Genomic DNA, 19,669 nt, shown 5'->3' on the forward strand with positions numbered 1-19,669 from the left:
AACTTTGATGGAGACTCAATCAATCTTGGAATAAGGGAAAATAATCCAAAAAGTCTGCTATTGAATCAGTCAGCATGAAGGGCCTGCCCCCGGTCCGGGATCGGATCTTGGAGGGGGCAGACTTCCTTTATCGCTTGGTCCTGCGAGATGTTTAGGATTCCTGGACAATAGTAATAGTGTCCCAGGGGGGATACACTCTAGAGTTCAAAAGTTTTCCTTCTACAAGCTGGTTCTGCTTTCAAGATTATAGTCAGACCAGACAAAATGTGAGACGTTCTTACACTGTGTAGGACACCTTTTTGACCTGGGAGTGTTTGTTCCTGCTCTAATTCAGGAACAGGGTCTGAGATTTCTTTCCTATCTGTGCGTGGTTCTCTTAGAAAGGGAACCTTCAGGCCACTTTTAGAGGGCTGGTGTTGTAGATCAGTTGTTTAACGCCCTGTCTACAAAAGCTTGTTCGAGATAGGAGGAGCTATTTAATCCTGGCTGGGTTGATACAGGCATGGGGTACTTTTAGAGTACCGTCTTTCATGATGGAAACTATTGGTTCCATTCTCCCTTTGATCCAAGAGGGCCAATTTATGACATCTGTGGATTTATAGGACGCATACCTGCATATTCCTATTCGCAGGGTTCATCGCAAGATCCTAAGGTTTGCCTTTCTGGACAGACACTTTCAGTTCGTGGTTATTTCCTTCGGTCTTGAACAGTTCCCCAAGACAAGAGTCAGGAAATAGGTTCTGGGATCGCGTTTGGCGATGCTTCGGTTATGGGGCATTGCAGTGGCGCTCTATCGGGACGACATCCTAGTCCAGGAGCCACCCTTACAACAAGCTAGATCCCACTCGGACTTGGTGGTATCTTTCCTGTGATTCACAAGTGGAGGTAAAATTTGGGACAGGAGTTCCTTAGTACCAAATACAAGGATACCTTTCTGAGGAAACATAATAGCTTTCCTATTAATGATGATTTTTCTGACAGGAGTCAGGAAATCAAAGATTTTCTATCCTTGTCTAACCCTTCAGTTCTCTCCTAGGCTGTCAGTGGCTTAGTGCATTAGCGTAATCGGGCTAATTGTGGCGGCAATGGACATCATCCCGTTTTGCTCATTTCATTTCCATCTCAGGCCTCTGCAGTTAAGCATGCTCAGACAATGGAACGGAGATTATGCAGACTTGTCTTCTCGAATAACAAGGGGACAAGGGACTCTCTTCAATGGTGGTTGTCTCTGGATCATCTCTCTCAGGGAACCTGCTTTCGCAGACCGTCTTGGGTGATTGTAACAACAGACGCCAGCCTTCTGGGGTGGAAAGCAGTGTGGAACTCCCTAAAGGCTCAGGGAGTTTGGACTCAGGCAGTCTGTTCTTCCTATAAACATTCTAGAACTGAGAGCAATCTTCAATGCTCTTCCGGCCTGACCCCAGCTAGCGTCACTACGGTTTATCAGGTACCAGTCGGGTAACATAACTTCAGTGGCTTACATCAATCATCAGGGAGGAACGAGGATTTCCTTAGCAATGACAGAGGTAACCAAACTAATCCAGTGGGCGGAGGCCCACTCTTGTTGTCTTTCGGCGATCCATATCCCAGGGGTGGACACCTGGGAGGTGGATTTTCTGAGCAGGCAGACTTTTCATCCGGGGGAGAGGGAACTCCATCTGGAAGTGTTCTCCTATCTGGTTCTCAAGTGGGGTCAGCTGGAATTGGATCTCTTGGCATCCCGAGAATGCCAAGCTACCAAAATTCGGGTAGAGGTCTAGGGACCCCCAGGGGGAACTGATAGATGCTCTGGCGGTTTCCTTGGACTTTCAGTCTAGCATAGCTATTTCCTCTGTTTGATTCGAGCAATTACCTGAGGAAGAAGAGCAAACAGGATAGGGCTTCGGTGATCCTCATAGCACCGACCTGGCCTCGCAGGATTTGGTATGCGGATCTGGTGGAGATGGCATCTCTGCTTCTTTGGAGACTCCCGTTGAGGAAGGATCTTCTGATTCAGGGGCCCTTTCTTCACCCAAATCTAGTTTCTCTGAAGCTGACTGCTTGGAGATTGATCGCATAATTTTATCCAAGCTGGGATTTTCTGATTAGGTCATAGAGACCATGATTCAGGTTCGTAAGCCTGTAACTAGAAGGATTTACCATAAGATATGGCGTAAATATCTCTATTCGTGTGAATCCAAGGGTTAGGATTCCTAGAATTTTGTCTTTTCTCCAAGAGGGTTTGGAGAAGGGTTTATCGACTAGCTCCCTAAAGGGTCAAATCTCTGCCTTATTTATTTTGTTACATAAACCTCTGGCGGATGTCCCAGATGTATAATCTTTTTGTCAGGCCCTGGTCAGGATCAGGCCTGGGTTCAAACCAGTTACTCCTCCATGGAGTCTTAATTTAGTTCTCAGAGTTCTTCAAGGGGTTCCGTTTGAGACTATGCATTCCATAGATATTAAGTTATCTTGGAAAGTTTTATTTCTTGTTGCTATTTCTTCTGCTCGGAGAGTGTCAGTGCTCTCGGTTCTCGATTTTTTTTTTATCAGATAAGGTAGTTTTACGTACAAAACTAGGATTTCTTCCTAAGGTTGTTTCTGATCGGAACATTAATCAGGAGATTGTGGTTCCGTCCTTGTGTCCTAATCCTCCTCCTCCTCAGAAGAAATGACTTCTGTACAATTTGGACGTGGTCCGTGCTTTAAAGTTTTACTTATAGGCGACTAAGGACTTTCGTCAGTCTTCTTCTTTGTTTGTGATTTTCTCAGGAAAACGTAAGGGTCAGAAGGCTACAACTACTTCTTTTTCTTTTTGGCTGAAGAGTATCATCCGTTTTGCATATGAGACTGCTGGATAACAGCCTCTCGAGAGAGTTACAGCTTATTCCACTAGGGCTGTTGCTTCTTCATGGGCGTTAAAAAGTGAAGCTTCTGTGGAACAGATTTGCAAGGCTGCAACTTGGTCCTCTCTTCACACTTTTTCAAGGTTCTACAAATTTGACACTTTGGCATCGGCTGAGGCCGCTTTTGGGAGAGCGTTTTTTCAAGCAGTGGTGCCTTCCATTTAGATTCCCTGTCTTGTTCCTCCTGTATCATCTGTGTACTCTAGCTTGGGTATTGGGATCCGTGGACTCATCGTGCCTTAAAAAAGAAAAGAAAATTCATGCTTACCTGATAAATTTATTTCTTTTTTGACAAGAGTCCACGGCCCGCCCTGTTTTTTTAGACAGGTTATGGGTTACTGTAAACTTCAGACACCTCTGCACCTTGTCTTTTCCTTTCTCTTCCTAGCTTTGGTTGAATGGCTGGAGTGGGAGGGAAGGGAGGAGCTATTTAACAGCTCTGCTGTGGTGCACCTCTTTTCATTGGTTCACCAGATATCTTGAGCTAGCTCCCAGTAGTACCTTTTTGCTCTTGAGCCTATTCTTCAGTAGAATGAAGAAACGTTACTAAAAGTTGTATAAAATCACGTTCTCTATTTGACTCATGGGGGACTAAATTTGGGTTTCACATCTGTTTCCTGCTCAGTGCTTTGCAATAGGTCTCTGCCTCACAGCTTTGATTTATTTGCATTCAGCAGAAAAACAGAAGCGACGTTGCTACTTCTTGTTAGAGCCCTAAAGAGAGGACCTGCAATTTTAAGAGACTTTTCAATTTATTTCTATTCAGGATGGATACAAATCAATATTTTAAAATAAATAATAAATTTTAAATATTTTTATTTCAATCAGAATATTGTTTTAATAAAGTGCTTTTTGAGGAAAAAAAGCTTCACCTGTAAATATTAAGATTAGAACAACTAGCTAGATCGAGTCTTTATGTAGAAAACCATGATTAAAAGCGATCTGATTTAAAGGGACATAAAACCCAAAAATGATTCAGATAGAGAATGTGATTTTAAACAACTTTCTATTTTTACTTCTATTATCAATTTGCCTTAGTTCTCTTGCTATATTTTTGTTGAAATGCAGGGATGTAAGATCAGGAGCGTGCAATTGTCTGGAGCACTATATGGCAGCAGTTTTGCAAGAATGTTATCCATTTGCAAGATCACTTAGTCTGAACTTCAAATGAGTAGTAGATTGTTTTCTGACACATTTCAGTTGTCTATTTCCACTCCCCCTGTACCATGTGACAGCCATCAGCCAATCACAAATGCACATACGTATATTCTGTGAATTCTTGCACATGCTCAGTAGGAGTTGGTGACTCGAAACGTATAGATATAAAAAGACTGTGCACATTTTGTTATTGGAAGTAAATTGGAAAGTTGTTTAAAATTGCTGCTCTATCTGAATCATGAGAGTTTAATTTTGGCTTGAGTGTCCCTTTAATCCAAAGGACGTGAGATAATGATCCATCTCCTGTATCCTCTTCTATCTGTTCATTGGAAAGTTAGTTGCCACTAATATATTTGCGAAAAGGAAAATGCTGCTACCTGCTGGTATTATGTGAAACCGTTAAGCTCCCTTATGAAAGACTTGTGTAATAATATTTATTGCCCTTTTCATAAACAGATGCTGGTAAAGGGAGTGAGATTGGCTGATGGCTGTCACATGATACAGGGGGAGTGGAAATAGACATAACTTTGAAACTTGCCAAAAAAAAATCTACTACTCATTTGAAGTTCAGACTAAGTCACTGGTTTTATAACCTGTCCCTAGGCCTCCCCAACAGGCCAGGTTTTCAGGATTACTATGGATGAGAGCAGCTAAAATAACCATATTTACTAATCAGATTATTTCACCTGTGCTCTAGTTCCTCAAAATGTGGCCAGTTACCGAGGCCTGAGCACAGGTTTGAAAACCAGTGGAATAAGTGCCATTGTCTTTTTATTAGGTATATTTTAATTATGCAAATCTTCTGTATTTAGTGGTCCTTTAAGTCCCTTGGTATCCTTTATTGCTGGGCACATTAGGTGACCCAATAAGAAAAGGCATTTAGGCGCAGCCACCAATCAGCAGCTAGCTCTCAGTAGCGCATTACTATTCATAAGCCTATCTAAATCCTCTTCTCAACAAACTATACCAAGAGAACAAAACAAATGAATAATAATACAAGTAAAATTGTATGTTCTATCTGGATAGGGAAAGAAAAGTTGTGGGTGTCATGTCCCGTTAACTCATTGGTTGCCGGTAGCACTCTCTGTAATTATTTATTTGGTTACCAGTGAGACACAGTAACTTCTTTCTCTGAAATCTGCATCCTTTACTTTGCGTGGTGTAACCCTAATATTCTGTTTCTAACGTGCTATAGGAATTGTAACCGTTAATACCTCTGTACTTCCTCTCCCACAGAGTTTGCCCTGGACGAGCTGTGTCCACCAGAAGCAGAAACAGAAGATGAATATATGGACTGTACATAAGACGGCCGTTCCACACACCTGTGCTGCATCGGACTTTAACGGACTGTGTTTTGTTTAGTTTTTTTGTAGTCTGATACCTGCATTAATCTGACAGCAAAACGATTTTCAAAATAAGTTTAAAAAAATATACATAAAAATATATATTGAAAAATAATTAAAAAAAAAAAAAGAATCTTCCTTTATGTAAATGTTTAAACTTTTTAAAAAAATACATTTTGTGAAAATGTGAATACTGTACATTTTTTAAAAATGAAATAAATTCAAGATTGAAAAAAACATGCTGTAATAAAATACATCCCAGCAACACAATTTGTAATTTAAAGGTCCATTATAGAGATAAATTGATGTGTAGTAAATCATTAAAGAATGTAAATTAACACTGGTGTGCCCCATCAATGCTATGTGTTTAACTTCTGCAAAGAGGTTAAACACATAAACTCCTGCTCGGGGACTGCACTACAGAGCACTGCTTGTTTCGAGCGGACATGGCCACTGACCCAACTGTAACCACTGATACCGATTGGGTCAGTGTCGGTTTCTGCTGAGGACCAGCAGTCCTCTTATGCTCCTGAACAGTAATTTATATATGTGTTTAACCATTTTGCAGGGGATAAACGCATACCAGTGCAGTGGCGCTAGTATTAAAAATGACATGCTCTGAGATTTTCATAAAGGGAAAACCTGGAAATCCTATATAATTCCATTAAAGGGACATTACACACTTTGAGATGGTGATATAAAATGATAAATTGTATATATAGAACAAAATTCTGCAATTTACTTTCATTATTTATCTTGTCCTCTTTTCCTGTATTTCCATTCTGAAATTGTGAGCATTTCAGTTCCTGTTAGAAATGGAAGTGCAGAACACTGTTATATCCCACACAGCCATTGGCTGCACACTCTAGTGACCTATTTATAACTGTCCCTAATTGGCCACATCAGAGATGGTAACCTAAGTTACTGGCAGCTCCCATTGTTTCTCCAACATAGGTGTGTCCGGTCCACGGCGTCATCCTTACTTGTGGGATATTCTCTTCCCCAACAGGAAATGGCAAAGAGCCCAGCAAAGCTGGTCACATGATCCCTCCTAGGCTCCGCCTTCCCCAGTCATTCTCTTTGCCGTTGTACAGGCAACATCTCCACGGAGATGGCTTAGAGTTTTTTGGTGTTTAACTGTAGTTTTTATTATTCAATCAAGAGGATAAAAAATTAGAAGGTTTGCTTAAAAAGATGTTTGTTCAGCAAGGTTACCTTCTACAACCAATTTCATGCATTGTTCCTGTCACCACAGCAGCGTGTTTCTGGTTCGATGAACTAGAAAAGGCGCTCAATAATAATTCTTCTTCTTATGAGGAGATTATGGACAGAATTCATGCTCTCAAATTGGCTAATTCTTTCACCCTAGACGCCACTTTGCAATTGGCTAGGTTAGCGGCGAAAAATTCTGGTTTTGCTATTGTGGCGCGCAGAGCGCTTTGGCTAAAATCTTGGTCAGCGGATGCGTCTTCCAAGAACAAATTGCTTAACATTCCTTTCAAGGGGAAAACGCTGTTTGGCCCTGACTTGAAAGAGATTATCTCTGATATCACTGGGGGCAAGGGCCACGCCCTTCCTCAGGATAGGTCTTTCAAGGCCAAAAATAAACCTAATTTTCGTCCCTTTCGCAGAAACGGACCAGCCCCAAGTGCTACGTCCTCTAAGCAAGAGGTTGTCCTGGCCTTTCTCAGATCTCACGGGTGGAAAGTGAACGTAGAAAAAAGTTCTCTATCTCCGTCAACAAGGGTTCCCTTCTTGGGAACAATAATAGACTCCTTAGAAATGAGGATTTTTCTGACAGAGGCCAGAAAATCAAAACTTCTAAACTCTTGTCAAATACTTCATTCTGTTCCTCTTCCTTCCATAGCGCAGTGCATGGAAGTAATAGGTTTGATGGTAGCGGCAATGGACATAGTTCCTTTTGCGCGAATTCATCTAAGACCATTACAACTGTGCATGCTCAGTCAGTGGAATGGGGACTATACAGACTTGTCTCCGACGATACAAGTAGATCAGAGGACCAGAGATTCACTCCGTTGGTGGCTGTCCCTGGACAACCCGTCACAGGGGATGAGCTTCCGCAGACCAGAGTGGGTCATTGTCACGACCGACGCCAGTCTGGTGGGCTGGGGCGCGGTCTGGGGACCCCTGAAAGCTCAGGGTCTTTGGTCTCGGGAAGAATCTCTTCTCCCGATAAATATTCTGGAACTGAGAGCGATATTCAATGCTCTCAAGGCTTGGCCTCAGCTAGCAAAGGCCAAGTTCATACGGTTTCAATCAGACAACATGACGACTGTTGCGTACATCAACCATCAGGGGGGAACAAGGAGTTCCCTGGCGATGGAAGAAGTGACCAAAATCATTCAATGGGCGGAGACTCACTCCTGCCACTTGTCTGCAATCCACATCCCAGGAGTGGAAAATTGGGAAGCGGATTTTCTGAGTCGTCAGACATTTCAACCGGGGGAGTGGGAACTCCATCCGGAAATCTTTGCCCAAATTACTCAATTGTGGGGCATTCCAGACATGGATCTGATGGCCTCTCGTCAGAACTTCAAGGTTCCTTGCTACGGGTCCAGATCCAGGGATCCCAAGGCGACTCTAGTAGATGCACTAGTAGCACCTTGGACCTTCAAACTAGCTTATGTATTCCCGCCGTTTCCTCTCATCCCCAGGCTGGTAGCCAGGATCAATCAGGAGAGGGCATCGGTGATCTTGATAGCTCCTGCGTGGCCACGCAGGACTTGGTATGCAGACCTGGTGAATATGTCATCGGCTCCACTATGGAAGCTACCTTTGAGACGAGACCTTCTTGTTCAAGGTCCGTTCGAACATCCGAATCTGGTCTCACTCCAACTGACTGCTTGGAGATTGAACGCTTGATCTTATCAAAGCGAGGGTTCTCAGATTCTGTCATTGATACTCTTGTTCAGGCCAGAAAGCCTGTAACTAGAAAAATCTACCACAAAATATGGAAAAAATATATCTGTTGGTGTGAATCTAAAGGATTCCCTTGGGACAAGGTAAAAATTCCTAAGATTCTATCCTTTCTTCAAGAAGGTTTGGAGAAAGGATTATCTGCAAGTTCTTTGAAGGGACAGATTTCTGCCTTGTCTGTGTTACTTCACAAAAAGCTGGCAGCTGTGCCAGATGTTCAAGCCTTTGTTCAGGCTCTGGTTAGAATCAAGCCTGTTTACAAACTTTGACTCCTCCTTGGAGTCTCAATTTAGTTCTTTCAGTTCTTCAGGGGGTTCCGTTTGAACCCTTACATTCCGTTGATATTAAGTTATTATCTTGGAAAGTTTTGTTTTTGGTTGCAATTTCTTCTGCTAGAAGAGTTTCAGAATTATCTGCTCTGCAGTGTTCTCCTCCTTATCTGGTGTTCCATGCAGATAAGGTGGTTTTACGTACTAAACCTGGTTTTCTTCCGAAAGTTGTTTCTAACAAAAACATTAACCAGGAGATAGTCGTGCCTTCTTTGTGTCCGAATCCAGTTTCAAAGAAGGAACGTTTGTTGCACAATTTGGATGTAGTTCGTGCTCTAAAATTCTATTTAGATGCTACAAAGGATTTTAGACAAACATCTTCTTTGTTTGTTGTTTATTCTGGTAAAAGGAGAGGTCAAAAGGCAACTTCTACCTCTCTCTCTTTTTGGATTAAAAGCATCATCAGATTGGCTTACGAGACTGCCGGACGGCAGCCTCCTGAAAGAATCACAGCTCATTCCACTAGGGCTGTGGCTTCCACATGGGCCTTCAAGAACGAGGCTTCTGTTGATCAGATATGTAAGGCAGCGACTTGGTCTTCACTGCACACTTTTTTACTAAATTTTACAAATTTGATACTTTTGCTTCTTCTGAGGCTATTTTTGGGAGAAAGGTTTTGCAAGCCGTGGTGCCTTCCATCTAGGTGACCTGATTTGCTCCCTCCCTTCATCCGTGTCCTAAAGCTTTGGTATTGGTTCCCACAAGTAAGGATGACGCCGTGGACCGGACACACCTATGTTGGAGAAAACAGAATTTATGTTTACCTGATAAATTACTTTCTCCAACGGTGTGTCCGGTCCACGGCCCGCCCTGGTTTTTTAATCAGGTCTGATAATTTATTTTCTTTAACTACAGTCACCACGGTATCATATGATTTCTCCTATGCAAATATTCCTCCTTTACGTCGGTCGAATGACTGGGGAAGGCGGAGCCTAGGAGGGATCATGTGACCAGCTTTGCTGGGCTCTTTGCCATTTCCTGTTGGGGAAGAGAATATCCCACAAGTAAGGATGACGCCGTGGACCGGACACACCGTTGGAGAAAGTAATTTATCAGGTAAACATAAATTCTGTTTTTATAGACACTAAAACTTTACACTTATTTTGTCAATATTTAAACAGCTAATGAAACTTTATTTCTTTTATTTTACATCCCTTGAAAAACTACTTGGCTTCCTAACACTGGTCATTGCAACTACTGCGTTACAACTTATAAAATATCACACTATACGTGTTATGGTACACTCCGCAATGTCATTGGTATAAGTGTCATGTTAAAGGGACATAATGTTACAATAATAAAATCCTCTAGGTCATTAGATCATTTAATTATTGTTTAAAGGGACATGAATCACTTTACAGATTTATAAAATGAAATGTTTGTGTTGTATAAAAAAAAATGCATCATATATCATGTTTGTGACCTTTTCCTGTAATTTAGCTCTGAAAATTGAGTGCTTTCCCGTTCCCCTTGTATTCACACATTATTTAGATATGTTATGTATTGTCCCTTTAACTATGTTTAATCCACTTACAGGGGTTAAACACACCGTTCTAAAATCCACTCAGCCAGATTTCAGATTGATAAGTATACATCATTTTATTCCTGATATTATTGAAGTCGTCTTTATATTTAATTTTATGTTCTATCCCTTGGAGCCTGGATGTGTTTTTTTTTATGGCTAACATTTAGCAGATCTGGTGGGTAGTATTGGTTTCTTTCGTAAGATGATGAGAGTCCACAAGCCATCACATGTGGGATTAAAGGGACAGGCTACTCCAGAATTTTTATTGTTTAATAAAATAGATAATACCTTTATTGCCCAATCATCAGTTTTGCATGACCAACACAGTTATATTAATATACTTTTTACCTCTGTGATTACCCTGTATCTAAGCCTCTGCAGACTGCTCCTTATCTTAGTTATATTAATATACTTTTTACCTCTGTGATTACCTTGTATCTAAGCCTCTGCAGACTACTCCTTATCTTAGTTATATTAATATACTTTTTACCTCTGTGATTACCTTGTATCTAAACCTCTGCAGACTGCTCCTTATCTCAGTTATATTAATATACTTTCTTTCATGTAATTAGCAAGAGTCCATGAGCTAGTGACGTATGGGATATACATTCCTACCAGGAGGGGCAAAGTTTCCCAAACCTCAAAATGCCTATAAATACACCCCTCACCACACCCACAAATCAGTTTTACAAACTTTGCCTCCTGTGGAGGTGGTGAAGTAAGTTTGTGCTAGATTCTACGTTGATATGCGCTCCGCAGCAGGTTGGAGCCCGGTTTTCCTCTCAGCGTGCAGTGAATGTCAGAGGGATGTGAAGGGAGTATTGCTTATTTGAATTCAATGATCTCCTTCTACGGGGTCTATTTCATAGGTTCTCTGTTATCGGTCGTAGAGATTCATCTCTTACCTCCCTTTTCAGATCGACGATATACTCTTATATATACCATTACCTCTACTGATTCTCGTTTCAGTACTGGTTTGGCTTTCTACTACATGTAGATGAGTGTCCTGGGGTAAGTAAGTCTTATTTTCTGTGACACTCTAAGCTATGGTTGGGCACTTTTATATAAAGTTCTAAATATATGTGTTTAAACATTTATTTGCCTTGATTCAGGATGTTCAACGTTCCTTATTTTCAGACAGTCAGTTTCATATTTGGGATAATGCATTTGAATAATTCAATTTTTTCTTACCTTAAAATTTGACTTTTTTTCCTGTGGGCTGTTAGGCTCGCGGGGGCTGAAAATGCTTCATTTTATTGCGTCATTCTTGGCGCGGACTTTCTTGGCGCAAAAATTTTCTTGTCATTTCCGGCGTCATACGTGTCGCCGGAAGTTGCGTCATTTTTTTGACGTTTTTGCGCCAAAAAAATGTCGGCGTTACCGGATGTGGCGCCATTTTTGGCGCCAAAAGCATTTAGGCGCCAAATAATGTGGGCAGCTTTTTTGGCACTAAAAAATTTGAGCGTCATTGTTGTCTCCACAATATTTAAGTCTCATTATTTATTGCTTCTGGTTGCTAGAAACTTGTTCATTGGCATTTTTTTTCCCATTCCTGAAACTGTCATTTAAGGAATTTGATCAATTTTGCTTTATATGTTGTTTTTTTCTATTACATATTGCAAGATATCTCAAATGGACTCAGAAGCCACTTTTGGAAAAACGCTTAACTGAGTTTCAGTTCTACCAAAGCTAAGTTCATTTATTTTAAATGTTATAAATGTTTATCTTTAGCTGTGGTTTGTAATAAGATATTATGTTATACTTTTACATGCGGAATCCATTAGTATTTATGCTTTATATATTTTCTTTTCTTACAAGAAATATTTAGAAGACTTATAAGAAATATTTTTCTGATTCTATGTTAAAGGCTTTGTCTGACTTCGTGCCTTCTAATAAAATTTTTAGGTCTTTTTCACTTCTTTTTTAATTATTGAAGTTTCAAATGACCAACAACATACTGATTTATCCTTCTCTGATGATGTTTTTTCTCTTTCAGAAATTTTCTTCATCAGATATTGACACTAACAAATCTACTTTTTTATTATTTTTCTATTATTAAAGTACATTTGTTCTTTGTTGAAAAGGTGTTGATTATTTTGGATATTAAGGTAACTAGTTTTTTTTTTTGATAAACTTTTTATTGAGGTTATATTTGAACATACAATCTTTCAGTAGTAAAAATAACGACAATGTTCACATGTGATAATGCATGAAAGATACATACATAAGTGTAGGGTTCAACAAGTACAGACAAAAACAGAATGAGAATACAGACTTCTCCCTACAGGAAAATCCTCGTTTTTACAGAGGTCACCTTTTGGAATAGACAATGACTCTTCAGGGATATATAATCATAGATTGCTATATTACAAAGGTGTTTTCTTTAGGTCGATAAACCAGTCAATGGAAGTAAAAGAAAAAGAAAAACAGTATATTTCAGACTAGTGCATTATGTCTCAATCTCCTATTAGGTTGGGGGGCCTTCCGGCCCCTCTCCGCCAGTTGGTTGTTAATTAGTGCGGCAGGCTACCATTTCGGCATCTAGAAAGGTGTCAGGGTATGAGGTGAGCAGAAAAGAGATACAGGTGGGGTGGGAGGTGAAGGTGGTTAGGGATGACATTTCCCTATTCATCTCCCCTTTTCTGAGTATCTAGGTAGGGGTTATACGGGTAAGCATGGATTCCCAGGGTTCCCAGATTAAGCAATAATTGTTCAGCTGGCGCTGTTCCCTAGCCACGTAGTTTTCCATATTTTTGATGTAGTTTATCCCCTCTATCACACTCTGCAGTCTGGGGGGTTGGCTCTTTTTCCAATTTCTGGCCACCAACAACTTAGCGGAGAGCAGGATATAAATCAGGAGGTTTCGCTTGTGTTTCGGAAACTTATCAATTTCTAGGTGTAAGATGGCCATAGCTGGACTTAAAGTTGGCGTTAAGTCTAGATCTTTGCAGATCTTTTCTACTTTCTGCCAATAGGCTGTCAATTTAGGGCAAGTCCACCAAACATGAATAGGGGACCCCGGCTCTCCACACTCCCTCCAGCACAGCTGCGAGTGCCCGGGATAGAGCTTTCGCAGTTTTGTGGGAACTAAGTGCCATCTTGTGATCACCTTGAAATATAACTCATATAGTGTGACGCAATGAGTTGCCCTTTTCGTTAGGCTGATGGCCTTACTCCAGGATTCTGGTGTGAAAGTAGCTTGCAAATCCCCCTCCCAAGCAGTCATATGGATAACATACTGATTTATCCTTCTCTGATGATGTTTTTTTTCAGATATTTTCTTCATCAGATATTGACACTAACAAATCTACTTTTTTATTATTTTTCAATTATTAAAGTACATTTGTTCTTTGTTGAAAAGGTGTTGATTATTTTGGATATTAAGGTAACTAGTTCTTTAAGACTAGCTGACATTATTTCTGCCTATTTATTTCTTTAGAGGTTTTCTTTCCAATTCCCTATACTAGGGAATGGAATAGGCTGAGAATTTTCTTTTATTCCTTCTTCAAAGGTTTTAAACTATATTCTTTGCCAGCAGTTAAATTCAATTTGGAGGGTTCTCCAATTTATTGGGGCTATCTCTAATTCTACTAATTATGCTATTGTTTCTATAGCAAAATAGTATTTATTTTCCTTTAGATAGTTGTATCTTATTTATGGAAAATTTAGTTTCAGGTACTCTTCTTGGTCCTGTGATTTATTTGGATATTGCAATTGCTTCATTTTCTCTGTTTACTTTAAGATCAAGTATCAGATTATGATTTATTTTAGCATTGTTAAAGAGACAACATTTACTAGACTAGGTGCAGTTGCATTTGTCTTGTTGTTTTGCATTTATTGATTATGCAAGTCCACTGTATTGGCTGGTCCTTTAAACCGGACTATCATGCTAATAATTTCATTTGTGTCTTCATTTTATTGAATATTTTCGCAAATGAGGGTTAATCTATGTCTTTAGCTTTTTTAGCTAGAAGAATTTTGTGATTTTTAAAAAAAAAAAAAAATCCATATTTCCTTTGTTCTAAGATAATCAATTATTTGTTTTATAATTGGATTCAATTCTTAACTGTTACTCTGGGCTTCAAGGTTGAGTTCTAAGACTAAAACTTTAAGCTTATACTAGTTTGGTTGTTCTTATTAAGGAACGAATTCCTGAGTTCTTTCCCAAGTAACATGTCTATAATTGGAGTTCGAAATCAGCTCCCTAATTTCTCCAACATAGGTGTGTCCGGTCCACGGCGTCATCCTTACTTGTGGGATATTCTCTTCCCCAACAGGAAATGGCAAAGAGCCCAGCAAAGCTGGTCATATGATCCCTCCTAGGCTCCGCCTACCCCAGTCATTCTCTTTGCCGTTGCACAGGCAACATCTCCACGGAGATGGCTAAGAGTTTTTTGGTGTTTAAATGTAGTTTTTATTCTTCAATCAAGTGTTTGTTATTTTAAAATAGTGCTGGTATGTACTATTTACTCTGAAACAGAAAAGAGAAGAAGATTTCTGTTTGTGAGAGGAAGATGATTTTAGCAAACGTTACTAAAATCGATTGCTGTTTCCACACAGGACTGTTGAGATGAAGTAACTTCAGTTGGGGGAAGCAGTTGGCAGACTTTTCTGCCTGAGGTATGATGGCCACATTTCTAACACAACTTGGTAATGCTGGAAGGCTGTCATTTTCCCTATGGGGACCGGTAAGCCATTTTCTTAGATTAAGTATGAGAATAAAGGCTTTATAAGGGCTTAAAAAACTGGTAGACATTTTTCTGGGCTAAAACGATTACTTGCTAAGCATATTTGACAGATTATAGCGCTTTATAGTTATTATAATCTTGGGGATTGTTGTTAAAAAACGGCAGGCACTGTATGAACACCTTTTTCAGATGGGGGCCTTTCTCTAGTCATAGGCAGAGCCTAATTTTCGTGCCACTAATGCGCAGTTGTTTTTGGAAGGCAAGGCATGCAGATGCATGTGTGAGGAGCTAAGATCCACTGAAAAAGCTTACAGAAGGCGTCATTTGGTATCGTATTCCCCTCTGGGCTTGGTTGGGTCTCAGCAAAGCAGATTCCTGGGACTGTATAGGGGTTAAATGTAAAAACGGCTCCGGTTCCGTTATTTTAAGGGTTAAAGCTTTCAAATTTGGTGTGCAATACTTTTAAGGCTTTAAGACACTGTGGTGAAATTTTGGTGAATTTTGAACAATTGCTTCATACTTTTTCGCATATTCAGTAATAAAGTGTGTTCTGTTTAAAATTTAAAGTGACAGTAACGGTTTTATTTTAAAACGTTTTTTGTGCTTTGTTGACAAGTTTAAGCCTGTTTAACATGTCTGAACCATCAGATAAACGATGTTCTATATGTATGAAAGCCAATGTGTCTCCCCATTTAAATATGTGATAATTGTGACATGGTGCCCAAACAAAGTAGGGACAATGATGCCACAGATAATAATAGTGCCCAAGATGATTCTTCAGATGAGGGGAGTAAGCATGGTACTGCATCACCCCCTTCTGTGTCTACACCAGTTTTGCCCACACAAGAGGCCCCTAGTACATCTAGTGCGCCAATACTTATTACTATGCAACAATTAACGGCTGTTATGGATAATTCTATTGCAAATATTTTATCTAAAATGCCTACTTATCAAAGAAAGCGCGATTGCTCTGTTTTAAACACTGAAGAGCAAGAGGACGCTGATGATAACGCTTCTGACATACCCTCACACCAATCTGAAGGGGCCAGGAGGGAGGTTTTGTCTGAGGGAGAAATTTCAGATTCAGGGAAAATTTCTCAACAAGCTGAACCTGATGTTGTAACATTTAAATTTAAATTAGAACATCTCCGCGCACTGCTTAAGGAGGTATTATCTACTCTGGATGATTGTGACAATTTGGTCATTCCAGAGAAATTATGTAAGATGGATAAGTTCCTAGAGGTTCCGGTGCCCCCCGATGTTTTTCCTATACCCAAGCGGGTGGCGGATATAGTAAACAAGGAATGGGTTACCTTCTTCAACCAATTTCATGCATTGTTCCTGTCACTACGGCAGCGTGTTTCTGGTTCGAAGAACTAGAAAAGTCGCTCGATAAAGAATCTTCGTATGAGGAGATTATGGGCAGAGTTCATGCACTTAAATTGGCTAACTCTTTTATTCTAGATGCCGCTTTGCAATTAGCGAGATTAGCGGCGAAAAATTCAGGGTTTGCTATCGTGGCGCGCAGAGCGCTCTGGCTGAAGTCTTGGTTAGCGGATGTGTCTTCCAAGACAAAATTACTTAACATCCCTTTCAAGGGCAAAACACTGTTTGGGCCTGATTTGAAAGAGATTATTTCAGACATCACCGGAGGAAAGGGCCACGCCCTTCCTCAGGATAGGTCTTTTAAGGCTAGAAATAAGCCTAATTTTCGTCCCTTTCGCAGAAACGGACCAGCCTCTACTTCTACATCCTCTAAGCAAGAGGGTAATACTTCTCAACCCAAACCAGCCTGGAGACCGATGCAAGGCTGGAACAAGGGTAAGCAGGCCAAGAAGCCTGCCACTGCTACCAAAACAGCATGAAGGGATGGCCCCCGATCCGGGACCGGATCTGGTGGGGGGCAGACTTTCTCTCTTTGCTCAGGCCTGGGCAAGAGATGTTCAGGATCCTTGGGCACTAGAAATAGTTTCTCAAGGTTATCTCCTGGAATTCAAGGAACTACCCCCAAGGGGAAGGTTCCACAGGTCTCAATTATCTTCAAACCAAATAAAAAGACAGGCATTCTTACATTGTGTAGAAGACCTGTTAAGGATGGGAGTAATTCATCCAGTTCCAATAAGAGAACAAGGGATGGGGTTTTACTCCAACCTGTTCATAGTTCCCAAAAAAGAGGGAACGTTCAGACCAATTCTAGATCTCAAGATCCTAAACAAATTTCTCAGGGTCCCATCGTTCAAAATGGAAACCATTCGAACGATCCTTCCTACCATCCAGGAAGGTCAATTCATGACCACGGTGGATTTAAAGGATGCGTACCTCCATATTCCTATCCACAAGGAACATCATCAGTTCCTAAGGTTCGCTTTTCTGGACAAGCATTACCAGTTTGTGGCACTTCCATTCGGGTTAGCCACTGCTCCGAGAATTTTCACAAAGGTACTAGGGTCCCTTCTAGCGGTTCTAAGACCAAGGGGCATTGCAGTAGTACCGTACTTGGACGACATCCTGATTCAAGCGTCGTCTCTGTCAAAGGCAAAGGCTCATACGGACATCGTCCTAGCCTTTCTCAGATCTCACGGATGGAAAGTAAACATAGAAAAAAGTTCTCTTTCCCCGTCAACAAGAGTTCCCTTCTTGGGAACAATAATAGACTCCTTAGAAATGAGAATTTTTCTGACAGAGGTCAGAAAATCAAAACTTCTAAGCTCTTGTCAAGTTCTTCATTCTGTTCTTCGTCCTTCCATAGCGCAGTGCATGGAAGTAATAGGATTGATGGTTGCAGCAATGGACATAGTTCCTTTTGCACAAATTCATCTAAGACCATTACAACTGTGCATGCTCAGACAGTGGAATGGGGATTATACAGACTTGTCTCCGACGATTCAAGTAGATCAAAGGACCAGGGATTCACTCCGTTGGTGGCTAATCCTGGAAATCTGTCACAGGGAATGAGCTTCCGCAGACCAGAGTGGGTCATTGTCACGACCGACGCCAGTCTGGTGGGCTGGGGCGCGGTCTGGGAACCCCTGAAAGCTCAGGGTCTATGGTCTCGGTAAGAATCTCTTCTCCCGATAAACATTCTGGAACTGAGAGCGATATTCAATGCTCTCAAAGCTTGGCCTCATCTAGCAAAGGCCAAATTCATAAGGTTTCAATCAGACAACATGACGACAGTTGCTTATATCAACCATCAGGGGGGAACAAGGAGTTCCCTGGCGATGGAGGAAGTGACCAAGATAATTCAATGGGCGGAGGATCACTCCTGCCACTTGTCTGCAATCCACATCCCAGGAGTGGAAAATTGGGAAGCGGATTTTCTGAGTCGTCAGACATTCCATCCGGGGGAGTGGGAACTCCACCCGGAAATCTTTACCCAAATAACTCAATTATGGGGCATTCCAGACATGGATCTGATGGCGTCTCGCCAGAACTTCAAGGTTCCTTGTTACGGGTCCAGATCCAGGGATCCCAAGGCGACTCTAGTAGATGCACTAGTAGCACCTTGGACCTTCAACCTAGCTTATGTTTTCCCACCGTTTCCTCTCATTCCCAGGCTGGTAGCCAGGATCAACCAGGAGAGGGCTTCGGTGATCTTGATAGCTCCTGCGTGGCCACGCAGGACTTGGTATGCAGACCTGGTGAATGTCATCGGCTCCACCATGGAAGCTACCTTTGAGACAGGACCTTCTTGTTCAAGGTCCATTCGAACATCCGAATCTGGTTTCTCTCCAACTGACTGCTTGGAGATTGAACGCTTGATTTTATCAAAGCGTGGGTTTTCAGATTCTGTAATAGATACTCTTATTCAGGCTAGAAAGCCTGTAACTAGAAAGATTTACCATAAGATATGGAAAAAATATATCTATTGGTGTGAATCTAAAGGATTCCCATGGAACAAGATAAATATTCCTAGGATTTTATCCTTTCTACAAGAGGGTTTGGAGAAGGGATTATCTGCAAGTTCTCTGAAGGGACAGATTTCTGCGTTATCTGTTTTACTTCACAAAAGGCTGGCAGCTGTGCCAGACGTTCAGGCGTTTGTTCAGGCTCTGGTTAGAATCAAGCCTGTTTACAGACCTTTGACTCCTCCCTGGAGTCTCAATCTAGTTCTTTCAGTTCTTCAAGGGGTTCCGTTTGAACCCTTACATTCTGTAGATATTAAGTTATTATTTTGGAAAGTTTTGTTTTTGGTTGCAATTTCTTCTGCTAGAAGAGTTTCAGAGTTATCTGCTCTGCAGTGTTCTCCGCCCTATCTGGTGTTCCATGCAGATAAGGTGGTTTTGCGTACTAAGCCTGGTTTTCTTCCGAAAGTTGTTTCCAACAAGAATATTAACCAGGAGATAGTTGTACCTTCTTTGTGCCCGAATCCAGTTTCAAAGAAGGAACGTTTGTTACACAATTTGGACGTAGTCCGTGCTCTAAAATTCTATTTAGAGGCCACTAAAGAGGCTATTTTTGGGAGAAAGGTTTTGCAAGCCGTGGTGCCTTCCATTTAGGTGACCTGATTTGCTCCCTCCCTTCATCCGTGTCCTAAAGCTTTGGTATTGGTTCCCACAAGTAAGGATGACGCCGTGGACCGGACACACCTATGTTGGAGAAAACAGAATTTATGCTTACCTGATAAATTACTTTCTCCAACGGTGTGTCCGGTCCACGGCCCGCCCTGGTTTTTTTAATCAGGTCTGATGAATTATTTTCTCTAACTACAGTCACCACGGTATCATATGGTTTCTCCTATGCATATTTCCTCCTGTACGTCGGTCGAATGACTGGGGTAGGCGGAGCCTAGGAGGGATCATAT

General features: G+C 41.1%; 1 protein-coding gene across 2 annotated transcripts in view; it reads left to right on the plus strand.

Moving 5' to 3' along the window:
• Positions 1-5,633, plus strand: part of ATRIP (ATR interacting protein) — a 236,748-nt gene extending 231,115 nt beyond the window's left edge. Inside the window, exon 14 of one of the 2 annotated variants that reach the window (XM_053721193.1) lies at positions 5,280-5,632. In XM_053721193.1, coding sequence (XP_053577168.1) covers positions 5,280-5,347 — 68 coding nt within the window. In that variant the 3' untranslated portion in view covers positions 5,348-5,632. Of the gene's footprint in view, positions 1-5,279 lie in introns of both variants that reach the window. The other variant, XM_053721194.1, reaches the window with a different exon arrangement.
• Positions 5,634-19,669: the final 14,036 nt, after the last annotated feature.

Source organism: Bombina bombina, chromosome 7 (genome assembly GCF_027579735.1).
Source record: "Bombina bombina isolate aBomBom1 chromosome 7, aBomBom1.pri, whole genome shotgun sequence".
NCBI lineage: Eukaryota > Metazoa > Chordata > Amphibia > Anura > Bombinatoridae > Bombina > Bombina bombina.